General features: G+C 36.7%; 1 protein-coding gene across 4 annotated transcripts; it reads left to right on the top strand.

Annotated features, from left to right (window-relative positions):
• The first annotated feature begins 1,776 nt into the window (after positions 1 to 1,776).
• Positions 1,777 to 13,431, top strand: LOC113521142 (glycine receptor subunit alpha-2-like). 4 transcript variants are annotated; one of them, XM_052897148.1, is made up of 9 exons: positions 1,777 to 2,102; positions 4,478 to 4,666; positions 6,034 to 6,217; positions 7,182 to 7,408; positions 8,295 to 8,377; positions 9,215 to 9,349; positions 9,881 to 10,057; positions 10,597 to 10,802; positions 11,566 to 13,431. In XM_052897148.1, the coding sequence occupies exons 2-9, from the start codon at positions 4,572 to 4,574 to the stop codon at positions 11,737 to 11,739; spliced, it is 1,281 nt and encodes a 426-aa protein (XP_052753108.1). In that variant the 5' UTR covers positions 1,777 to 2,102; positions 4,478 to 4,571; the 3' UTR covers positions 11,740 to 13,431. The 4 variants fall into 4 exon arrangements, with proteins under 4 accessions (XP_052753108.1, XP_052753107.1, XP_052753109.1 ...); XM_052897147.1 differs by having other exon boundaries at positions 1,777 to 2,023; XM_052897149.1 differs by having other exon boundaries at positions 1,777 to 1,997.
• The last annotated feature ends 5,968 nt before the right edge of the window (positions 13,432 to 19,399 follow it).

Consider the following 19,399-nt stretch of genomic DNA (forward strand, 5'->3'; position numbering starts at 1 on the left):
GCGATAGTTTCTTCCAGGCCACCTTTGGATGGAGAAGAGTAATTATAAACAGTTTGACTGGAGGCATGAAACTGTTAGTTTTTTAAATACATATAGAAATAAGTATACATACGATAATGTGAACATATAAATGTACATTTTAGCTTACTGATACATATAAAAGAAAAAAAATTATTGATGGTTTCCAGATTGACCGCGTGGAAGTCGACTTAGTAATGTACATAGCAGGGGGACCAACATTCCAATGTTTTATCCAATAGCTTTTTTTTAATGCCTGAAAATGGAATGGTAATACTGTCTACATTATTGATATTCGCTTCCGGGGCACCAGTGATAGATAATATATGACAATGAAGGCATGTCAGTCGGTCCATCGTGAAGAATTCGACGAGAAGTAACCACTGATGATTTCCAGGGCGAACCGCGTTAAGGTTCACCCGATAGGGTATATGTAGCAATGGAGCTGTTAGAACCTATTACTAACAATCCCTTTCCCCCTTCACCAATAGATCAAATAGTGATAACTGCCATGAGTACATACTTTTCATAATTATCTTGAACGTTCACTTAGAAGATGCAAAAAGTATTTTATATCTATGTCATTTATTGTAAACAGTGATCGTAACGTGTGGTCCGTTTATTAGCGACAAATCATTGATCGCTTAAAATTCTATAATAGAAAAACACCTGCCTAATTATTTATTTCTTATTTTATGCTATTTTTTTATTATATCAGCCTTTAACTGTGCATAAGCTCTTCCCATAAGGGGAATTTAGCTAGAAGTTGCCACGCTTGGCATGCAGGTTGGCAACTGCAGTTAAGCTTTTAGCGACGTTTTAAGAAGGACGCTGCTATTTAGTTCCTTTAGTCACCTCCTTCAATAAAATATCAGCGAAGACAAAGCTATGTCAGATGACCCGCCACAGCGATTTCAAAAAAATTGATCACAATATATTTCTAGATGGAATCTCTTGTAGGTTGACCTGGTCTACAAGAGATATACCCTATATTGTGAGCAATGAGCTACTAGTTCCGGTTACTGACAATTCCTTCCTATTATCAGTGATTATAATCGTCGGCACTTTTATTTATATAGTCATGTTGTCTCGGCTTAGAATGCGTTACCCCTTTCCCGTGAATATCGTAAGAGGCGACCAAGGGGACTTAATCGTCGAGGGATGGGCAGCAGCGTCTCTCTTGAAATTTTAATAAAGTCTAACTACGTTTTTAAATCCGACTTCCAAGCGTGGCAACGACCCTCCTTTATGGGGGAGCCCTATGTTTTTTTTTTTTGATGTGTGAAAATGGTATGGTAACCCCGCCTGCGCTAACGGGATACGCTGGCGGAGCACCAGTGAAGGGTGATAGATGAGAATGAAAACAGGTCAGTTAGCCCATCATGACGAATTCATCAGGAATTAACCATGATAGTTTCCAGGGGAACCGCTTGTATATCGACCTGGTTGGGTATATATATTGCTAGCAATGGGATTCTCAGTCTCCATTACTAACAATCTCTTTCCCCCCGGAGGCTTATGTTTATGTTAGTAGTGAACAGTTAACAGCTGATAACAATGATGTCAAACAAACAAACAAACAGGGAGTCAGTGGATGCAGGTGGCTCAAGACCGTCCTTTGTGGCGGTCTATGAGGGAGGCTTATGTCCAGCAGTGGACGGATAATGGATGATGATTTTTATCTCTTCTAGATAATTTATAAATGTTTGCTCGCTCGTCTCTACACCACAGCCTTATAAGCTAGCCTATAAACCTTCAGTCGAATGTGTCACGCTGTAAAAGAAGCCACTAGAAAATAACAGTACAATGCAATTCGATTATAACAATGTTTTATTTAACATTCTCAATAGGAACAATTTGTGACAGTGATTTTAAGTGTTTTAACTTAATTAGTAAAATTATTGTTGTGTTGGTAATTGACTGTCGATAATGCGTAAAAATGTGCTTATAAGCGATTAATTTAAATATAAAATAGTTAAGTAATAAAAAATATATTTATTATAAGGTAGATACTTATGTTATGTGAAAAGTACACGTGTCTAAGATTGTTGTCACCTATTTTTCATGGAAGCAGTGGTTTTAGAGTAAGATTAACGCAATTTTGTTAATAAATACGAAATCTTTTAGGCGAAATAAGGAGTAAAAAACCATTTTACATGCAATTACTATTAAAAATGCGAAAGGAGAGATGGATATTTGTTACTCTTTCACATCTAAAGGGCTGAATGGACTTGAAAAAGATTTCGTTCATTGTTACGTTACGTCCTAACTCATATACTAATTCATGTAGTCAGTCATAAATATGATTTATTTTGTATATGCAGGCGATGAATCTGTATTATTAGGTACTAGTTTGTAGATATCACGCCCTCTATGTGTGAGGCCTATTAAATTCGATATATATGTTTATATAATAAACCTCTAGGTAGTCATAGTAATATTACATAACTAATATCTTTATCCAATTGCTTTCTTGTGGGTGTCGTAAGAGGCAACTAAGGGAATGATCGAGGGGATCAAAGTCTAACTGCGTTTGCTGAAATGAATGCAAAGCGTGGCAACTACTGGCAAACCCTCTCCCCCTATTGTTAGTAATGGGGTCTAATAGCCCCATTACTAGCAATATACTCTCAGGTTGACCTCCACGCGGTTCCCTCTGAAAACCATCATGTTTAATTCTTGTCGAATTCATCATGGTGGGCCAACTAACCTGCATTCATTCTCACCTTTCATCTTCCACTGGTGCCTCGTCGGTGTATACCAATAGCGCGGGCGGGGTTACCAATCCATTTTCACTCATTAAAAAAAACCCTCCCCCCCCTCTTGGGGATGACCTCTGTTCAGCAGTGGACAGTTAATGGATGATATGATGAATATCTTTGTTTTAGATTTTATAAAGAAATGGGTGTTTCACTTGACTTTATCTGTAGTCAGTATGGAATTTAAATCATGTTTTTTGATGTAGTTATTTTGAGTTTTGCTTGTGATAATTTTATAATAATCTACGAGTATGTTTTTTCATATACGGAACCCGGTGAATGGTTAAAAAAGTACTAACCTCGGCTTTAAGGTAGTACAGGTGGAGATGCTTATGTGAATATACTTTATAAGGCTTCACTACTCCACGCTTCAGTTTGATGCGAGTATAAATAGAATTTTGTTATAGGTGTTTTTATATAATATACAGTATGTTCTAGATTATAGATAATGCCATGTGGTTCCGGCATAGAATGGGACACCCTTTTTTTCCATGGTTGTCGTAAGAGGCGACTAAGGGAACTTAATGGTCGAGGGATTGCTAGCACCATACCCTGCCAGTTCGACCTTCACGTGGTCCCTCCTGAAAACCATTGTGCTGAATGCCAGGTGTATTCATCACGACGATCTAACATGCTTTTTCATTCTCACCTATCATCTGTCACTGGTGTTTCGCCGACATAACTATGCCGTTAGCGTAGGCAGAGTTACCATTTTGTTATTGTTGTCATCTATTAAAAAAAAAATTGCCTCACGGCAGAAATACAAATGTGACAGAATTATGATGATGTGCGTAATGAAAGACATAGGCTATTTATTTATCTGTCTTTATCAATGTACCCTCTTTACAACTCTGATAATAATTTTCTTATATTTATTTACTTATGTATTTATTACTATATCATTCAGGCTTTCCAAATAATTTTTATTACTGTGACTAGAAACAAATTGATTATAGACAAACCTTTTAAAGAGATTACATGTGTATAAGTTGTAAGACATAAATTTAATAAGTTATAAACACCTTACTGGTGTGATATTGCCAGTTCTAAGTCTTCTTTTATTTTATACTTAGCGTTTTTCTTATAATAGTTTGACATGCTACTTTGCCCGCTTTGACCGAGAGATATTTTTATTCGACTTCCAAAAAGGAGTAGGTTATATGTTCGATTGTATATATTTTTTATACAACTTAGAATAGTAAACAAGCTGATAGCTCACCTGATGAAAAGTGGTAACTGTCGACTATACACATGAACAGTACCATGGACATAATAGAGTATACTATGTCGTTCTCATGCGTTGCCACTCCTGAGGATTAGTGTTATAATGACTTCATCATCATCATCATTATATCAGCCTTTAATTTTCCACTGTTGAAGATAAACTTCCCCCTTGGGGGGTTTTGCCAGTAGTTGCCACGTTTGGCATATGGTTTTACAACCGCAGTTAGGCTTTGTTTTAAGAGGAATGCTGCGACAACCACGGGAAAGGGGTAACATGTGTGTCAGGTTGACCTTCATTCTTACCCCTCTGGTGATAAATTCCTGGTGGATTTGTCACAACTGACTGCATCTCCACCATCATCTCCTAAGGTACTTCATCAGTAAATATCAATTACGCAATCGAGGTCACTATCTCATTCTCATCCCCTAAAACCTCCTTTGTTAGTAGAGAATGTTAACCCTGAAATTATCGACAGGATACCGCAATCTTCATATGAAAAGCCTCTTAATATTTGTCTAAATAATGGATAAGTAAGATCTCAAATATTTGTGAGAGTGATTTGTAACAGCATGGGACACAAGATGGTTTTAGTCCTAATATTAATGGTGTCTACATTGTTATGTAAAACTGAAGCAGGAAGAGTGCAGGCTGCAGTGAGTTTTTTGTAAGTATACCTGTCATTTCTCCACTGTTTAGCATAAGTTTCACCTGGACTGTCAGTCCTGATTTTTTATTAGTTATTTGCAAACACTGAGGTATCCACTAAGTACATATGCCCCCCTCGACCCCCCTCTCCCAAGACCAGTAATAAACGAATCTCATTCCATATTATGAACTGGTTAGAGATGACGATACCATCATTGGATTTGCTTGCTATTTGACTAAAGGACCTGGCTATTACAGGGGGGGGGGAACAATCCCCCCTTTAATTTGCAGGCAGGTTGTTATTACAACTTATCAGGTTGACCGCCAAACAGTTATATATATTATAAAAAACTATGCTAACAAAAAGTATTTTATTAATTTCTGATAATGGAATGTTAACCCTGCCTGCGCTAACGGTATACGCTGGCGGGGCACCAGTGAGGGATGATATATGACAATGAAAAGGCAGGTCAGTTAGCCCACCGTGATGAATACACCAGGTATTGAGCACGATGGTTTCCAGGGGGGACCACGTGTAGATCGGCCTGATACCCTATCAGGCCGATCTATTGCTAGCAATGGACTAGTAGTCCGTATTACTAATAATCCCTCCCTACCCCGACCATCATGATTAATTCCTCTAGAATTAGCCACTGTGGGCTGAACTAACCTGTCTTTATCTTCATTATTTTATCCTGAATTATGTACCGTTGGCATAGGAGGGTGCACTAATCCATTTTCATCCACTCAAAAAGCCTTTAAGTGCACAAAAACCAGGCGATTGGGCTTAGTTTTATTTCGAGTTTTTTTTTTTTTTTAAATGATTTAGTGTTGTATAAGTCTTTATTGCCTGTAATCCTAAATCATTTTGAAAAAGAATTAAAAAAGATTCGGCGAGAGATTGTATTTTTACTCAACAATCTCCACATAGAGCTTAACTGTAAAATATTAATATCTACGTTATTTGACTACGTTAGTATGTGTTTATGTTGATGTGATTTCCTAAATATCAGATTCTATTTTAAATGAAAATTGTTATCTCAGTACAGAATACAGCAATGTTATGTCCATGTCTATACGCGACGGTTACCACTTTCCATCAGGTGGGCCGGCAGCTTGTTTGCCATTCTATGTTGTATAAAAAAAGCAAGTATTGACAGTATAATATTTTGTATCAAGTTTTTCTATAGCTCAAAAAAGTGCAGGGGAAGCCTGATGATTTATAACATAGGTTGGTTCATTTCTGCATAGCTCAGACACTAGTTTTCTCCGATTAAAATATAATTAATAGGTATACATTAAGTGTTATATATAACAATTTTGAGAAATAAATCGTTTATTTATTTAAAATTGATTAAATTATTTAATAATCTTATTGTTCAACAGAACAAATGCATCGTATCAAGAAATAGAATTGAAGTCGGAGTCGAGTTTATCACTCCGTGACATTTTGCCAGTTAAAGCGAAATATTACGACAAAAACAGAGCTCCAAAACTGCTGGGGCAGCCCACTATAGTCTACTTCCACGTTACTGTTCTGTCACTTGACTCCATTAATGAGGAAAGTATGGTGGGTATTACTTATCAAGTATTTAGTTTTTATTTCTCTTAAACTAAAAAAACTCACTCTATAGTGTTTAATTTCTATATCAATAAATTGTTAGGAGATTAAACCCATTTAAACCGCAGAATTAGATAAGAAAGAAGTTACAGAAACTCAAAAGGTAATTTAAGAACAAAAAAAAAACTTCAATTGTAACAAAACCAGTTATTTTGGTCATTAAAATATATTACTGAACCAAAATTCAATGGGACCAATCTGTAACTATATCCTTTCCGATAAAAAAATAACTTTAAAAATCGGTTTAAAACTGACAGAGTTATGAGGTAACAAACAAAAGAAACGAAGGAATTGTGAATCTCCTTCTTTTTCAATTCGAAATTGAAAAAGAAGATTGAACATAACCTTCAAGAAAAGAGTATATTCCTTATTAAAAGGCCGGCAGCACACTTGCAATGCCACTGGTGTTGTAAGTGATCATGGGCGGCGGTAGTCATTTACCATCAGGTGTGCCGCATGCTCGTTTGCTCCTATGTTGTAAAGAAAAAATTAAATTGACAGTCGCTCCTCCTCTATATTCCGTGGTGATGACTCAGTGAATTTTGAAATTTATTATCTTATGTCAACATTCAGTTTGGTGGTAGCGTTACAGGGTTCTGGAAAATCAGTCACTGACAAGAGGAACCACTGAATGGCAGTTGCTTGTCTGTCCTGTCCTATTGCTTGCCACTCTCAGTACTCTGCAGGCATTGAAAATGTTAATTGCTATTTAATTTTATTATGTTTATTTTTAATCGCCTTTGATAAGGAGTAGGCTCCCTGCCTGCTGTATTTTTTATGCATAGTACTCGAAATCTGAACGGATTTTGATAAAAGGTTTTATACTACATAAATATCGAACCCCATATTTATGTAGCCATTGAATTAGCTTTACTGAAACAAAATCTTAAATGATCAGCTGTTAATATTTCAGACATACGTAGCTGATATCTTTCTAGCTCAATCCTGGCGGGACCCTCGTCTTCGATTACCAGAGAACATGCACGAAGAGTACCGGATCTTGGATGTGGAGTGGTTGAACAGCATCTGGAGACCGGATTGCTTTTTCAAGAATGCAAAGAAAGTCACCTTTCACGAAATGAGCATACCTAATCATTATTTATGGTTGTATCATGATAAAACGCTTCTTTATATGTCGAAGTAAGTTATGTTTTTTTAATTAGTGACAATGGAATTATACTTTGACAGTTTCACTTGAGCTATTACTTCCTGCTGATGGAGTTACAAATCATCATCATCATTTCAGCCATTATTCGTCCATTATTGGCCATAGGCCTCCCCAATAAACAGCTATAAGAAACGGTTCTAAACCACTAGCATCCAGTGACTCCTTGCGATGCATTTGAGGTGATCACTCCATTTAGTGGAATTTACAAATATAATACGTTAATAGCAAATCAAAATGGTTAATGATGAATGATAAGTATTTAGTAGTAGGGCAATTTAACAAACCCTATGTATAAATAGAATTTGGACTGAAGATCAGTAATGCTTAAAGTAAGATATTACCGCGTGGAGTCTTTTTATGTGGGTGGCATTTTTTAAGGATGGTGCATCCCCTATGCTAACGGTATACAATAGCAGGACATCAGTGAGGCATGAAACTTTGAAGAAGAATGTAATCAAGCCAGTTGGTTTATCGAGTTCCTCATTTATTAGATGTAACCATGATATTTCCGGGGGGAACACGCGGGGGGGATCCTAATTTGATAGGGTATATTGCTAACAATATGTATGTAGATATGTATGTATTTTTTTCGTTATTTATACGTTTTATTCTACATATACGTTTCATTGAACAATATGATCATTTATATGTTTGGGTTCTTTATATATAAATACATTAAGTACAAGTTCTGCATAGTTTGGAACTAGATGTCGCTACGTGTATCATTTAGTGACGAAACAGTCTATATGAAGACTACATGAAGATGAAACATGAATACAAAATGACTGAATAAGAGTTAGACCATAATAATTCGTCTTTAAAATCCTTTTAATAAAATGGTATGATTTTTGTCCGAAGGTTGACCCTGGTGCTGTCGTGTGCAATGAAGTTCGAATCGTATCCACATGACACCCAAAGCTGTTCCATGATGATCGAAAGTTGTAAGTATGACCAGCTCTGGTGTAATTGAAATTTCATTTCAGTGCAGCTTGATTCCTTGAAAAAGGACCACCCTTTTCATTAAGGATTTTGTTCCAAAAAAAACAGACTTCAACTGTGACAAAATCAGTTTCTTTGATTTTTCAACTACCAAACCTCTCTCTGGGACCAATTTATAAGTATATCCCTTCAAATGGAAAAAAATAAATTTCCAAAACGGTTTATAAATGACAGAGTTATGAAGTAACAAACATTAAAAAAATACAACTGAATTGAATGAAATCTACTTCTTTTTGAAGTTGATACATACATTACAGTATAAATACATACATATAATGTATTAATATATCAAGAAAGAATTTGCTTGTTTGAACGCGCTAACCTCTGAAACTACTAGTCGGATTTGGAAATTTCTGCTACATGTGAGCGAAGCCGCGGTACTAGCTAAGTAATAATATAATAAGTAGTACACAACTGCCAATTGCCTGATCCTCAAGCAATGAAACTGTGTGTTGTGAGGAAACAGCTAACTTCTAAGGGCACGATCCAGGACACCCAGACCCGAGCCAACTCAGGAAACTCAGTAATTTAAAAGAAACTTAAACAAATTTATACTGAAAACAACAAACAAACATACCATATATACACCACTGTGTGTTGTATCCCAATAGTGACACACTTTTGCTCCAAAATCTCAGGATCACAATAGATTCTGAGAAAAAAACTCAGAAAAGTTCATTTTCTAAATTGGCCCAACCAAGTATCGAACCCAGGATTTCATTAACCTAAATAAAAATGCTCACCACGGAGGAGATTAAAATAAATGCTTAATTATACAGTGTCGCATACGGTCCATGACCTGGTGTTCATATGGAACCTGACTGATCCACTGGTCGTCAACCCGGACATCGAATTGCCACAACTTGACATCTCGAACAACTACACATCGGACTGTACTATCGAGTACTCCACTGGTATGCCTCCTATATACTAACTAGTTTTTGCTCGTTGCTTCTGCTGCTGTAGGTACAAGTAGGTCTTGGCCAACTGGTTCGGTTTAAAGATTAGAGTTTTATTATTATTATATCAGCCGTTAACTGTCCACTGCTGATCATAGGCCTATCCACATTGGGCTGTTTTGCTAGTAGTTACCACGCTTGGCAAGCGAGTTGACAACTGCGATAAAATTTTGGTGATCTTGCTGCCTATGCCTCGACCATTAAGTTCCTTTTGTCGCCTCTTATGACATCTACGGGAAAGGATGGAGTGGCCCATTCTATATCAGGACCACATGCTATAAGAAGATTGAAATATGACAGTGAATTTTCTGGATATAGAGGCATAATACCTATAACAATTTAGGTCCCAGGAATGGCAACGCGTGAAGGGTACTATGGGAATTATAATGTATTCTGTGATATTCATATCTATAGACAACGTTTACAACCATCTATCGAAATACCAGTCATTTGTCAAATTACACAAAAAGAATTTAAAACCTCCAGGTAACTTCACCTGCCTAGCTGTGGTGTTCAACCTGCGCCGTCGCCTGGGCTACCACCTGTTTCACACATACATACCATCGGCACTGATCGTCGTGATGTCTTGGATCTCGTTTTGGATTAAACCCGAGGCGATACCAGCTAGAGTTACACTAGGAGTCACCTCTTTGCTAACTTTAGGTTAGTGTTAAAATTTTTCAATAAGAGCCTTCAAATTATAGCAACGTTGTAATTATATGCCAATTTTGAAATTAATTATTGGTATTCGTATTAAAAAAATCATAAATTTTATAATTTATATTCAACTAATGTAATTATTTATATAGGCCCTTCCTCGGGTTTCACTCACACTCGGGGGTTTACCAGGAGTTGCCACACTTAGCAGTTGAGTTGGCAACCGCAGTTAGCCCTTGGTGATGTTTTAAGAGGAATGCTGCTGCTCATACCTCGTTTATTAATGAGGATAAGCACCCTGCCAAAGTTTTCCTTAGAGACTGGGAGTTCAAAAAGTTTATTAAGGTTTCTTCAGGGTGGGCAACGCGCACCTGACATCCCTGGTGTTTATAGGTTACGGTGACCGTTTACCATCAGACGGGCTGTATACTTGTTTACAACTTTTGTGGTATAAAAAAAATTTAATATTGTTATCAAATGAGATAGAATTGAAGAAACAAATACCCATTGAACGTTATCAAATGAAAAGTACCTTCTTCTTCCAGCGACTCAAAATACGCAGTCTCAGCAGAGTCTCCCGCCAGTTTCTTACGTCAAAGCCATAGATGTATGGATGTCTTCATGTTCCGTGTTCGTGTTTCTGTCACTGTTCGAGTTTGCGGTGGTCAACAACTATATGGGACCGGTAGCCACCAAAGCCATGAAGGGTTACTCAGACGAAGATCTATCCCGAGATCTGGATGCTTTTAAGGTAATATTTATGTTAAAAAAAAAACTTTAATCTACTACAATTGACTTATTATAGTTATTTTTTATTCTATGGATGTTTATTACTCGATATCGCTTATATGGATGAACGGATTTAAATACATCTTAATACACAATATATTTTAATACTGTGGTCCCGGCATAGAATAGCCCATTCCTTCCTTTCCTGTGGGTTTCGTAAGAGGCAACTAAAGGAGTTTAAAGATAGAGAAATGGGCGTCCCTCTTAAAACATCTTTAACAGCCTAATTGTGGTTGCCTACCCGCCTGCCAAGCATGGCAACCACTAGTAAAACTCTCTGTATGGGAAAAGCTTAAGTCCAACAGGGGAGAATCAAAAATAAATTGAAACTTAAAACAACAAATGAAATAGTATATAAGTTAATGCTCTTAAAATCATATCCATCTGTCATATCCATCCCCTTTTTTGTGGGTTTAATATTCTTTATGGTTTTATAATAATTTTTAACTAATATTATAATATAAATGTAAAAGTGAGTTTGTTTGTTACGCTTTCACGCTTAAACCGCTGTCTCGACCATAATGCATTTTGGTATAAAGATAGATGTGTCACTGGTATCGATTATAGGCTACTTTTTCTTCTGATCAGTGAACATACATCGGTTACTAGGACGAAGTCGCGGGTGAAAGCTAGTATTCAGTAAAAGGGGATTATTTCACACCAGGAGTTCCGACACTGACGGCCTTTAAATATTCTTACGTCACTAATAGACTATTATTTTTCAGCATATATTTCCAAACCCAGTTGATCCTCGCGCCAGTACATCAGCGTCAATACCTCAGTACGAGACCTTCTGCAACGGAAGGGAGACGGCCGTCTACATCGACAGATTCTCACGATTCTTCTTTCCGTTCTCCTTCTTTATTCTCAACGTTGTTTATTGGTCTACGTTTTTGTAGATCTTATATTTACGATATATGTATACATAGATAGATAGATACTTTTTATTGTTCCCTACAAAAGATTATTATTAAGAAGCAGGTTGAAGAACCTGCGAGAGCATTTTGACTGTAGCATTCTTCAGAGTAGCAGATTAAAAAATTAAGATTGCCCTAATGTAGCTAAGTTCTGATTTAAATACAATTAGGCTTTGAGACACAGGGAGACTTTGTACAAAAAGTCGATTGCTTGGGTACCTCTGTCCCATTCGTGTTTCAACCGTGAAGCAGTTGTGTTTGCATGGCTGTGTTTTGGTTTGAAGGGTGGGATATGGCGTGAATTTACTAGGTACAGAGGAATAACATCTGAATCCTCAGGAATGGCAACGCATGGGGGGTATCATGGGCGAAACAGTATACTCTGTTATGTCCCTGGTACTGCTCATGTCTATAGGCGACGGTTACCACTTTCCATCAGGTGGGCTGTCAGCTTGTTTGCCATTCTAAGTTGTATAAAAAAAAGGCTGTCTATTGACTTGATAGATGAAGAAGAAAATTGATGAAAATTTATGTAATTGTGTTAACAGATCTAAGTCAAATTTAAAATACAGGCAGGTCACAGCACTCATACAGACAGTCATAAACTCTTAAAGTACTTAAAAATTAAATGCTAAATATTTCACTTTGATGTATGTATGTAAGAAAATATTTGAAAAGTTAAATGATCCATGTATTAATAGATTAGCACTAAAAAGATTGGCTCTTTTTATTTTTTTAAACAAATCGGATCAAATTGCTAATTAGTGTAAATGGATGAAAATGGTTCCCGTCTATGCTAACAGTATATACTGGTGAACTACTAGTGAGGGACGATAGGTGAGGTTAAAGTCAGGCTTATTGGTCCATTGTGAGGAACTCATCAAGAATTGATCATGATTATTTCCAGTGGGAATCGCTGTGTAGGTCCCGGCAAGAAGAATGTGAGATAGAATAGGGGACCTCTTGCATTTTCGTTGGTGTCGTAAGAGGCAACTAAGGGAAGTTATTGGTAGAGGAATGGGTAGCAGTGCCCCTTTTAAAACACCATTAAAAGCCTAACTGCGGTTGCCAATCCGTCTGCCAAGCGTGGCAACTACTGGCAAACTTATCTTTTAGGGAGAGCTTATGTTCAACAGTGAACAGTTAACGGCTGGTATGATCGATCTGATAGGGTAAGTGGATTGCTAGTAATGGGGATATTAATTATCATTACTAACAATCTCTTCTCCCATGGAAAATTAAGACTAATAGAAAGTTGTAACTATAAACTATAGTCATGAATAACACCATGGACATCATGACTCTCTGACTAGGGGGAAATGGGATTGTTAGTAATAAGGATTAACTACCCAATTGCTAGTAATATACCTTATCAGGTCGACCTCCATGCGATTCCTCCTTGACACCATCGTGATTAATTTATCTTCTTGCTTCATCCTCACCTATCATCCCTCACTGGTGCTCCGTCAGTGTATACCGATAGCACAGGCTGAGTTGCTATTCCATTATCATCCATTAAATATATACCTTCTAACTAGATACTAGGAAGTTTTTACTGTAACATATTAATAAGAATAGACAAATAGGTTAGAATTCCCAAAGAGGGTTGACGTCAGGCAGGCAGCCGGTCGTAAAACTATAAGCCAAATCTTTTTGCAATATGGATAAAAAGCATATTACTGTAACATAATAATTTAATTAGAATGAGACAAATAGGTTAGAAAACAGAATTAGTTTATTATATAAGTAAAAGCAGTTGCAAAATAAACAAATTCTTAAATATAATTATGCCCATTTTATTTTATTACACCCAGACACACAGTCATCTATAGACATGTGATTGTATTTAAATCACTTGCAATTTTGCATATACAAATTCCATCTGTGTCTGTATTGTGTCTAGATCGTAGGATAGACTATTAAAAAGGAGATGTAGACACTACGTTAGTGTTCACTCCAAAATTAGACATACAATTGAATTCGTCATTGTTCGAAGTCTAGACTATGATTTTATTAAGGCCAAGTGGCTGTCGCTTCGTATTCGAAATTCGAATTTTAAATAGTTCTGATAAAAAAGAAAACAAGTAGTTTTTTTTATATAAAAAAAAAAATGTAAATACCGACCTCGGTCGTGGCGAAACTACTTGATTGAAAAACTAAACTACTGATGGACTATTAAGTTGTTTTAGTCGTGATATTCACGGGAAAGGGTGGCCCATTTTATGCTGAAACCACACGGCAAATTAATTCACTATGGATCAATTGATTTTAACCTCACATGACATCTCTCACTACTACCCTTCCAGAGTAAATCAACAATAACAACGCAGGTGGAGGTACCATTCAATTTATAACAATTAAAAACAATTTCGCCGTGTGTATTTCGGCAATGAATAGGCCACCCCTTCCTTTCCCGTGGGTGTCGTAAGAGGCGAATAAGGTTCGTTTTAAGAGGGACGTTACTGTCCATCCCTCTTAAAACATCTCTAAAAGCCTAACTGCGGTTACTAACTCGCCAGCCAAGCGTGAGAACTACTAGCAAAATTCCCCGTATGGGGAAGGCTTATGTTCAGCAGTGGACAGTTTAAGGCTGAAATAATAAAAAAAAGGATTTCTGCTATAGTTGACCTGTTATTGTTGTATAGTTCGTCGTTGTGGGTGAATAATTAAGCCCTTTTTCATTAAACATTCGCTTTAAAGCCAACCTTTGAACTGAATACTAAATAGATTGCCGAAAATCGCATCCACGATCGTGTATTTGCATACGATATGGTGTACGTCTAGACTGTATGTGATATGAATGGGTAATGGCAGTGTGCTGTATGCAGATGTTGGATGCAGTTCATTTGGAACAATGACTTCTTGGACAATGCCTCTACGTTGCCATAGAGGAAACAATGTTAGCTAGATCAGGTTTTGATAAAAGAAATGTTATACGTACTTATACTTATTTTATATACCAGAGGGAGACTTTGTACAAAAGTCGTTTACTTGGACACGAATGGGACACCTCTGTCCCATTCGTGTTTCATACTTGAAGCAGTTGTGTTTGCATGGCTGTGTTTCAGTTTAAAGGGTGGGATATGGTAGTAAATTTACAGGGTACAAGGGAATAACACCTGAGTCCTCAGGAATGGCAACACGTGGGGGGGTATCATGGGCGTATCAGTACACTCTGTTATGTCTGTGGTACTGCTTATGTCTATAGATGACGGTTACCAGTTTTCATCAGGTGGGCCGCCAGCTTGTTTGCTATTCTAAGTTGCATAAAAAAAATATATTAAAACCGTGGGATATACTAGCTGTATTATAAATGTGAATGTGAATTTGTTTGTTTGTCTGTTCGATTGTAACTTCTTATTTATTTATTTAACCCTTTCTAACACCAGAAACAAAAATTACAATGACAATTAAGTAATTCGAGCCTATAGACATAAGCAGTACCATGGACATAACAGAGTATACTGTTTCGTCCACGATACCCCCCCCCCCCATGTGTTGCCATTCCTGAGGACTCAGGTGTTATTCCTCTGTACCCTGTAAATTCACGCCACATCCCACCCTTTAAACCGAAACACAGCTTGTTTGTCACCTATTTTTAGTAGTATAAAAAAACTTTTTCTCAACAACATTATTTTAACAATCTTCTTCGAGATAAATTGCCATACTGTCCAGATACATGCGGGTAGCGGCCGGCAAAAGTTGTATGAAAATCCATATCTGTCGTGTTTTGCGGCCAGATAAATTACTATGTAAACTCATATCTGTCCTGTAATTTAAAAATGGAATGACTTTTTACTTCGAAACATGGCTACCAAGGAGGTAACTAATAAAAGGTTTTATTTAAATTTCGAACTGGCTTGCAAATAGAAAGCTGTTTATTTTAAAAAAAAAAAAACAAAGAAAATTATGGCGCATGAAAAATTATTATTGTTCGTTATTTGTCATTGAATTTAAAAACGAAAAATTTTATTTTTAATTTCTGCGCGTTGTTTGAGAAAAGTACTATACAAGCCTTGGCCACAACTAGGCATTGATGGACTCACGTATTGCACGTTCGTCCATCAATGCCTCAGTTGATGGCCGCTGCAGTAATGTACTATCTACCACGGTCAAACAATATATCCCGGTGACACTCTACTCTCTATACCCTTTGAAGTTGTTACAACACCGAAAAAGTTTCACATGAGTAGTAAGATACAGTTTATCTGTAAGAAATTGACCTAATGATAAGACTGCCTTTTGTATCTTTAAATATTTATATATTTTAAACTGTACTTTATGCAATTGTATTTCACTTGAATTTTCTATTTATCATTGTATATTTTTATGTTTCTGGTACAATAAAGCGTTATATAATAATAATAACTACATCATTAAAAAATGCTTGAAAATATAAAAGTACTTATATTATTAATTGTAAATGTAGAATTAACAAGAAGATGATTATTACTCCGGCTGTAAATCATTTTCACACACGCATCAACTTTTATTAGCTTCTAATTATAAAACACAGAAACCGCACAGTACGTACTGAAATTTTCCTTACATGCAGTTCCTTACATGGTACAAGTCACAGGATTTCAGTTATGATGCAGGTCAAATCATGAATGTCACGGTCATCTTACCTTATCAATGTAATGAAGTTGTAATAAGATGATATAAGGTTCTCGAGTGGCGACCCTGTTCGGGCAAACGCAGTGTAGGACGACCCCCCACTAGATGGAGTGACAACCTCAAATGCATTGCAGGAAGTAAGTGGATGCAGGTGGCAGGACCGTTGTTTATGGCAATGTATGGGGAAACTTATGTCTAGCAGTATACTAGTAATGGCTAAAATTAAAATATAATATATTAAAAAATAAAGACGATATTTGTTCCCGTATTAGATGCCGTATGCTCGTTTGCTCCGTATGTTATAAAAAAATATTTATTATAACTAATTTTGAAAAAGATGATTTTTATGAGAGTGCTTAGGGGTGGCCGACTTAACTAGACCCAAAATTTACTGTTTACTGATGAAACCCTACGCGGTCTATCAATTACATACTTCTTAAAATCTCAAATTAAACAACATGGTTCAGTACACAATTATGTAGTATTGTAGTATTTCTCGATATCATTAAAGTACTTTTTATTATTAAAAATATGTTAGTGCTTTATTACCGCTGCCTTTTATCACTTACACCACACATTGCGTTCCTTGAAGTGACATTTACAACGCCACAATAATTTCTACACGGGGTTAATAAACTTGTAAAGTCGGCTGAAGTCGTATAAATGTTATTTGCAATCGTCTGGTTTCCAATAAATATGCACTTATAAAAGGATCTGACTATACATTTACCACCATCATCATCATCAAATCATCCATTAACTGTCCACTGCTGAACATAGCCCTCCCCCATAAGGGGGTTTTGCCAGTAGTTGCCACTCTTGGTAGGAGGGTTGGCAACCGCAGTTTTTGGTGCAGGCTTTGGTGATGTTTTAGGAGAGACGCTGCTGCCAATCCTTTAATCATTAAGTGCCTTTAATCGCCTCTTACGGAAAACGAAGGGGTGGCTGATTCTATGCCGGCACCACACGGCATAGAATGGGGCACCTATACATATAAAGTTTAGGCGTATTTATTAACACCATCTTAATGTCACCACATAATTCATCTAACAAATCTTTTTTATCACAAGGATGTAAGAGACAACAGGAGCTAAAAATAGTGCAGTAATCTAAAGAAAATAACTGTATGTTTTTGTTAAGAACAAAATTTTATGTTTTTTATTATGTAGCCGTGTAGTCTTGGTACAGAATAGAACTTCTTTCTTTCCGAATTTAATGGTCGAGGAACGCAAAGCAGAGTCCCTCTTAAAATGTCACCAAAGGATAATTGCGGTCGCCAACCCGCCTGCGGGGGGGAAGGAATTGTTAGTAATACAAACTATTAGTCCCATTGATACACCCTGGCAGGTCGACCGCCACATGCTCCCTCATTCCATTGGAAACCAATTCCAGGAGTATTTGACACGATGGGCTAACCAATCTACCTTTTTTTTTATTCTCACAGCGCAGACGCAGGCGGAATAACCATTCCATTATCATCCATTAAAAAAAAAACCTATCTGCTAAGTGTGGCAACTACTAGCAATACCGTCTTTTGTGGGGGAGACCTATGTTTAGCAGCGAACAGTTAATGGCTGATATGATACTTTTTTTTTAATTTATTCTTTATTACTTATTATTATTTATTATACATTACAAAAAAAAAAAGTCTGGTAGAAAAGGCGGATTTAATACTATATAATAGTATTCTCTCCCAGTCAACGTTTGGCAAAACAGAAATTTAATTAAGCACTCTCTCCCAGTCAACCTTTGGCGAAAAATAATTTTAATTATGCGGTGAAAAAAAAAAATGAAAATTGTTGCAGATAAACAATTACATGTACTTTATTGCATTTATAGAAATTCGATTTGAACAATCGACTGATATTACATTGACCTTGTTTCACTCCTTGACCTGTCTGGTGCACAATTGCATTATATTAAATGGTACATAGATTATATTAAATATATATATTATAAGTCTAGTTTCAGCCATTGTTTTTCATACGACTTGGAAAAACTATAGGTCGACATAGGTCAACTTCCACGTGGTCTTTCCTGGAAATCATCGTGCTGATCCAGGTAAATTTATAATTGACCTGCTTTTCATTCTCACCTATCATCCCTCATTGGTGCCCCGCGAGCGTATACCGTTAGCGCAGGCGGTTTTTTTTTAAGAATAATAATGGAATGATAGCCCCGCCTGCGCTATCGGTATACATTGGTGGAGCACCAGTGAGGGATGATAAGTGAGGATGAAAAGGCAGGATGAAAGATGAGGATGAAAATCCATTGTGACGAATTTAACGATAAATTTGTCACGATGGTTTACAGAGGAAACCGCGTAGAGGTCGACCTGGTATATTGATAGCAATGGGGTCTAACCGCCTCATTATTAACAATCCCTTCCCCCCATGCAGGGGGAATACCATTCCATTATCGTCCATTAAAAAAACTTTCTACCCAGGGTTTGCTGGAAGAGAACTCTTACAGAGGTAAGCTCACCTGTTGTACATCTTTGATCAAAATAAATTATATTAATATAATCTTTGTGTGCAATGAAGTGTAAATAAATAGATAAATCCATTTCGTACTTTGATGTAGGCGTCACGTTATCTCCGTCCCTTATCATTTAATTGACATAAATCATCCAGTCAGTCTAGCTCTTGTCTGCATAATTGGTAAAGTCCAAACGCACAAAACTCTACTTCTGATAAGTATTTCTAAATTATTGTACCTTCCACGCGAATATCGCGCCTTTAACTAGTATGGAAGACTCAAAATTTTTCGTCGTAATTAGAATTTTCGATTTTTGAAATTTTTGTCTTATGTTGGTTCGTATCTCTAACGATCACATTGTAAAGGGAATGAGATATTTAGGAATAAAAATAATATAACTAATGTAATAAACTAACTAGATGGTGTCTGTGCATGGGATACGTCCACCTTTCACCATCGTTCACCATCGGCAGAAATTCTCGCACAGTGTGTTACTGTGTGTTCCCCGGCGTAGAATGGGCCACCCCTTCCTTTTCCGTGGGTGTCG

This window comes from Galleria mellonella, unplaced genomic scaffold (genome assembly GCF_026898425.1).
Source record: "Galleria mellonella isolate WM207_F2 unplaced genomic scaffold, CSIRO_AGI_GalMel_v1 utg352, whole genome shotgun sequence".
In the NCBI taxonomy this organism is placed as follows: domain Eukaryota; kingdom Metazoa; phylum Arthropoda; class Insecta; order Lepidoptera; family Pyralidae; genus Galleria; species Galleria mellonella.

Coding starts and splice junctions, on each gene's coding strand:
- LOC113521142 (XM_052897148.1), top strand. CDS start 4,572: ATGGGACACAAGATGGTTTTAGTCCTAATATTAATGGTGTCTACATTG. Junction 10,058..10,596: donor CACCTCTTTGCTAACTTTAG/GTTAGTGTTAAA, acceptor TTCTTCTTCCAG/CGACTCAAAATACGCAGTCT. Junction 10,803..11,565: donor GAGATCTGGATGCTTTTAAG/GTAATATTTATG, acceptor ATTATTTTTCAG/CATATATTTCCAAACCCAGT.